The following is a 5,633-nucleotide window of genomic DNA, read 5'->3' on the forward strand; positions in this document are numbered from 1 at the left end:
ACCCTAAGGTGGCGGGAGCGTGGGGAGCGGCCCCTTCCAGCCTCTGGCGGGGCCACACACGCCGCAGGTTCGCGTTCATTTTCCCCGCAGGTAGGACCCCAGGCACGTGCTCTGGCCAGGGCGTCTCTGGGGTGGCGGGTACGACCTCTTCCTTTTGAGGGGTTGGGGCCTTGCTGCTAGACCGGATCGTGACGCCTGAGGAGGGCCTGCGGAGAGGCAGTTGGTGTGCAAAAGCGACATGTGAATAAAACCCCCAGGTCCTGCCCTCATGTCCCGGTTCTGAGGTCAGAGGCCAACAGAGGCTATCAATCCAACACCTGCACCATGATAAAAAAATTTCTTTAAAAAAAAAAAAAGCCATCCAAATACAGCAAAGATATAAGCAGCAGCATGGAGTCCCCCCCGCCACCAATTTTAATTCTAAATGTTGTGTATGTTTATGTGTGTGTGTGTCTCCACATGTGTGGCTTTCCTTCCTTGAGCTCAAATATATATTTTGAATCACTAATATAGTAATCAGGCCTCTTGCAGCCTATCTCCTCCCGCCCCCCCACCCCACCCCATCAGCAGCAGCTCTGCTGTTTCCCATTGGATTAAATAGAATCTTCTTAGTCATTAACATATTATTTTGTTCAAGCACTGCTGTACAATTTGATTCTCCACATTCAAAATATTTTCAGATCATAGCAACGGAAGGTTCACATTTCTCTCATTTTACAGCAAAGCATCTTCGAGCTGGAAAGAGCTTTAGAAACTAGTCCAACCCCCTCATTTTACAATGGAGGAAATTGAGGCCTAGAAACATGTGGTTTGCCCAGGTCTCCGTGTAAAAAGACACGGCCCTCGGGGGTTCTCTGTGTCTCAGAGATCTTCGCCCTACATCACAGCCACCTTTGCCCTTTCTATTTCTCTTGTGAAATGACAGAAGTGGGGACCTGATTTCAACCCTGGGGAATTTGAAGAGGTGGCCTATTATTTCTGGACCTTCCTTTGATGGTCTGAAAAATGAGGGTTACACTTGCGAATATCTGAAAATTTTGTGACAGTAGTTCTGGCATCCTGTGTCAGCCCAAAGATCAGGGTGAGCAGCAAGGCCCCCATCGCCTCCTCTGTGTCTTATGCTACTCTCAGGCATCAGACTGCTCCCGGTAATACTCTACTCTTAAATATAGACAGATTTCATCTTTAGAACAGACAATATTTAATATGTTTCTTAGTGACTGGAGGCCCTACTAGAGGCCAGATTCTGTGCCCTGGGGAGCAAGCATTTACTCAAGGCCTACTATGTGCCTGGTACACAGTATGTGCTCGGTACAGATTTCTTTAAAAAAGAATGACATTGGGATATAAAGTACAGCATAGGGAATATAGTCAATAATATTGTAATAACTAAGGGTGGCGTCAGATGCATACTTCACATATCGGGGTGATCGCTTTGTAAGGTATCTGAATGTCTAATCACTATGTCGTACACCTGAAATTAATATAATATTGTATGTCAACTGTAATTTAAAAATAAATTTAAAAAAAGAGAATGACTTAGGGCCAAGAGCAAAGTATGTGCAGACAGTTGTGGGGACGTGGAAGATGTAATTAACCTGCCCAATGGGATGTGGGTAAGAAGAGCTTCACCCAGCAGGAAGGGATTTTGAGTAGAGCTTAAAAGGATGAGAAGAATTAGAGGGGGAGAGGGAGCGAAGATATTCCAGGCAAAGGGAGTTAAGATTAAGTATGTCAGAGCTTCATACTGGCATTGGGCACACGCTGGTTCAATTTAAGATACAGTCATATGCCACATACGATGTTTTGGTCAACGATGGATGCCAGTAGTCCCGTAAGATTATAATGGAGCAGAAAATTCCTATAACCTAGTGTCGCGGCCATTGTCAGTTCGTAGTGTAGTGCCTTACGGTGTAACCAAACTCACTGTGCTGCCAGTTGTGTAAAAGTATAGCACATACAATTATGTAAAGTGCATAATATTGATAATGAAAATAAATGACTATTTACTGGTTTATAATGCATATTTACTATACTATAATTTTTATCGTTATTTTAGAGTGTACTCTTTCTATTTATAAAAAAATGTTTGCTGTAAAACAGTACGCTGGATTATACCGACAGCGCCTCATATCTTGTGTTTACTGTGTCTCTTGATTGCATCATTTTCTCTTGTGTTTGATTTAACTTCATGTTCTTTTGTACAGTCACAGGCTGTACAGGCTTGTAGCCTAGGAGTAATAGGCTGTCTCATACAGCCTAGGTGTGTAGTAGGCTGTCTCATCCGGGTTTATGTCAAGTGCACTCAATAATGTCCACGCAACAACGAAATCGCCTAAAGACGCATTTCTCAGAATGTATCCCCATCGTCAAGTGGCACATGACTGTATTTAACCCTCAGACCCTTAGTGTCCACATCTGTAAAAAGGGATAATTCTGACCTTCTGTGACCTCCCAGATTATTGTAGGGATTAAACGAGCTCATGTATTTGCTTTAATTAGCATTTATAGCTGCCTGGTAGAAAGTGGTTTACAGCAGTGCTTAGTAATCGCCTGGAGGGAATCTTGTTAAAATGCAGATTCTTGATTCAGTATGTCTGAGGTGAGGCCTAAGATTCTGCTTTTCTAGCAAGCTCCCAGGGAGTGCTGCTAGTGCTGGTTTATAGATTGCACTTTGCATAGCAAGGACTTCAGAGGCCAGTAAATAGCAGTGTGAACTGTCATGTCAGAGAGTCCTGGAATGGAGTCCCACGTTCCTGAGATAAGCTGTGTGTCCCTGGGACAGTTACTTCCTCTTTTCTGAAAGTTACTTCTCGTCACCAATGAAATATCAATTAGTCCCTCACATAGGGCTGTGTGAGAAAGGAAACAAGTTAATGGATATACATCACGTAACAGAGGGTCTGGCAGCCAGGAAAGGGAGGGAAGATGAGACTGGAAAGAGAGGGACATTGGGGCCAAATCGTGGGGACCTTGGCTTTAGATTTTATTCTGTAGCTAGAGGGGAGCCACTGAAGGTTATTAAAAGACTGATAAGGTCATAAAAAATAGCAATTACTATGTGTCAGGCACTGTGCTAAATATTTTATGTATCCTTCAAATGAATTCATGTAGTCTTATTAGAAAAATTATTATCTCCATTTTACAGGTGAGAAACCTGGAGCACAGAGAGGTTAAGTATCTCACTGTAGGTCACCCAGCTAGTAAGTAGAAGACCCAGAATTCAAACCCAGACCATCTGACTCCAGAGCCTGCCTACCCGCTCACCTTGTTCCATGGCCTCAGTTGAGAATGCTAGAAAGGGACATTAGTGAGAGACAGTAGTAATTTATTCATTCAACAAACATTTGCTGAATGCTTAGTGTTGTGCTATGGGTTAGAAACCATTCATTTACCGAATCCTTACGGAGCCTTACTAAGCACAAGGGCATGTTCTAGGTGCTGGAGGTTCAGCTCTGATCAAAACCAAGTCCTTGCCCATGTGGAGCTCACATTGGCGTGGACCGATTAAGACATGGTTTTTGCCCTCAAGGAGCACAAATGTTATGTAGCACGATTTGGGGTTGGACAGAAGGTGAGAATTGGAATAGAATACTTCAGTAACAATTCACATTGGACAAGACCTTTCCTAGATCTAACCGATATGAAACATACTATGGTCTTTTGGTAATATTCCCCTTACATACCAATGACTTATTTATTCAACCAACATTTTTTAGTGGTTAATGTGTACTAGATAACACACTTACAGCTGAGAATAAAAAAAGAGGAATCAGACATGATAGCCAGCTGCCTTGGTGGCTCCCTTAGTTTAGCTGGGAGTCAGATACCCTGTCTTTACAAGATAGGGTGATAAGTGACACAATGGCCTTCACAGAGAAGTTTCAGGCTATGGCGGTATTTTAATGTACCATTATCTAATTTGACCTGCCCCAATCTTGGTAAAGCAGACTGTGAAAGGGATTACTGTCCGTTGTTACAGATGAATAAACTGAGGCTCAGGGAGGTGAGATGGTATGTTCAAGGTTATCAGCTGGCAAGTGGAAATGCTGGGACACGTCCACGCAGCCTGGTTCCCAGGCCTTCCACCCCACCCTGATCCTTAAAAAGCCTTATCAGCCGAGAATCGGATTCCTTTTAGGCATCTGCCCTATTGTGCCTAGGGACACTCCCTGCATTGATGACACCTTAGTAAAAGCCTCTGGCTCTTTATTGGTCTCTACTGTCTTGGGTCTGGAGTTTCCCTGAGCTAGTGGGGCCGGTCATAGTTGCATTTCCAGCTTCAGAGGCCACCTTGCCCATGGTGACTGTGCCTTCCTGAGAAATCGTGCCTCCTCCAGCTCCTTCCTCCGTCCTTGGCAATCGCGTCCCCACTTCCGCCTGGGGATCTGGCTCTCATTCACCTTCCTCTGTGCAGTAAAGATGTGACAGCTTGTAGTTAACAGTAACCGTAGCTGCGTTCATCCCTGCGCACGTCTGTTTTCCTAGGCCCTGCCATGTAATCCGAGTCCCAGAATAGTCCGCCTCATGATACGTGCTTAGGTAAGTTTACCTGGGCTGACTTTTTTCCTCCGTAGCAATTTGCGTCATGAGTGCTGTTATAAAACTTTGGGGGCTCTTTCACGCCTCCGTAAAATTCGTGCCTGCTGCCCTCAAATCCTCCCGAACAGGATTCGAGAATGAGAGAGGGTGGTTATGGCGGGCACCGTGGGCAAGGAGGGGTGAAGTCCAAGGACTGGACTAATTGGAACACCTTTCACTTGTGACCTGCTCTTTGGGCCTGGAGGAAGGGATATACTGAGGCCTCTCCCCGGCAGGGCATGACTCACCTAAGGCTTTCCTCTTGTCATTCATGAGGGATTTACTGAGCACCTATTATGTACTAGGCAAGTTCCCACCCTCCCAGACCTTCCAGACTCGGGAACTTTGTTATATCTGCAACTCTGGAAACATAGAGACTCTTTTCCCCACCCACTTGGTAACCACCCCCGCTGCCCATACACTCTGATTCCCCAGTTTTTCTGTACCCGCCTGTCGCTCCTTCTCAGTCTCCTTTGTCTGTCCCTTAAACATCAGTGTTCTATTCCTCGGGGAAGCAGCACAGAACCTGGGAGTTCCTGGAGCGATGAGCAACCTTCACCCCCATATGGCAGAGGCTGCTGACGAAGCACCTTCCCCACCCAGTTGCTGGCAGTGCCGGGAAATGGGGTGTGTCTAAAACATTTTTAGAGACATTTTAAAACAGCTCTGACCCCAACCAAGGGACTTGAGCTGGAATTATTTATTTACTTGGTGCCTGCTCATCCCTGTCTTTGGGGACCAGAACCTAAATGTTACAGGGCACAGGCCATGAGCACACACCCTCCTCTAGGGCAAGGCCAGAAGAGTGCATGTCAGAAGACGGTTTAGCAGAGGAACAGTTCTAGGCTGAGAGTGGAACCAAGGAAGACTTTGTGAAGGAGGTGACATTTTCCCTTGCCTTGCATACTGCCTAGGATGTGGACAGAGGTCAATAGAAAGGGAGGGGCATTCCAGGTGGAGGGCCCCGCATGAGCATAGTCATCTATGAGGGACAATGCAGGACAAAGTTCAGAGCAGAGAGTAGCCCAGGGGTCCTGCCTCCACCTCATACC

At 45.7% G+C, this 5,633-nt stretch overlaps 1 protein-coding gene across 1 annotated transcript in view; it reads right to left on the minus strand.

Annotated features, from left to right (window-relative positions):
- Nucleotides 1–4,854, minus strand: part of FAM83F (family with sequence similarity 83 member F) — a 33,802-nt gene extending 28,948 nt beyond the window's left edge. The window contains 2 exon segments of the mRNA XM_015593533.1: nucleotides 2,119–2,231; nucleotides 4,830–4,854. Coding sequence (XP_015449019.1) covers nucleotides 2,119–2,231; nucleotides 4,830–4,854 — 138 coding nt within the window.
- Between the last annotated feature and the right edge of the window lie 779 nt (nucleotides 4,855–5,633).

Source organism: Pteropus alecto, unplaced genomic scaffold (genome assembly GCF_000325575.1).
Source record: "Pteropus alecto unplaced genomic scaffold, ASM32557v1 scaffold157, whole genome shotgun sequence".
In the NCBI taxonomy this organism is placed as follows: Eukaryota; Metazoa; Chordata; class Mammalia; order Chiroptera; family Pteropodidae; genus Pteropus; species Pteropus alecto.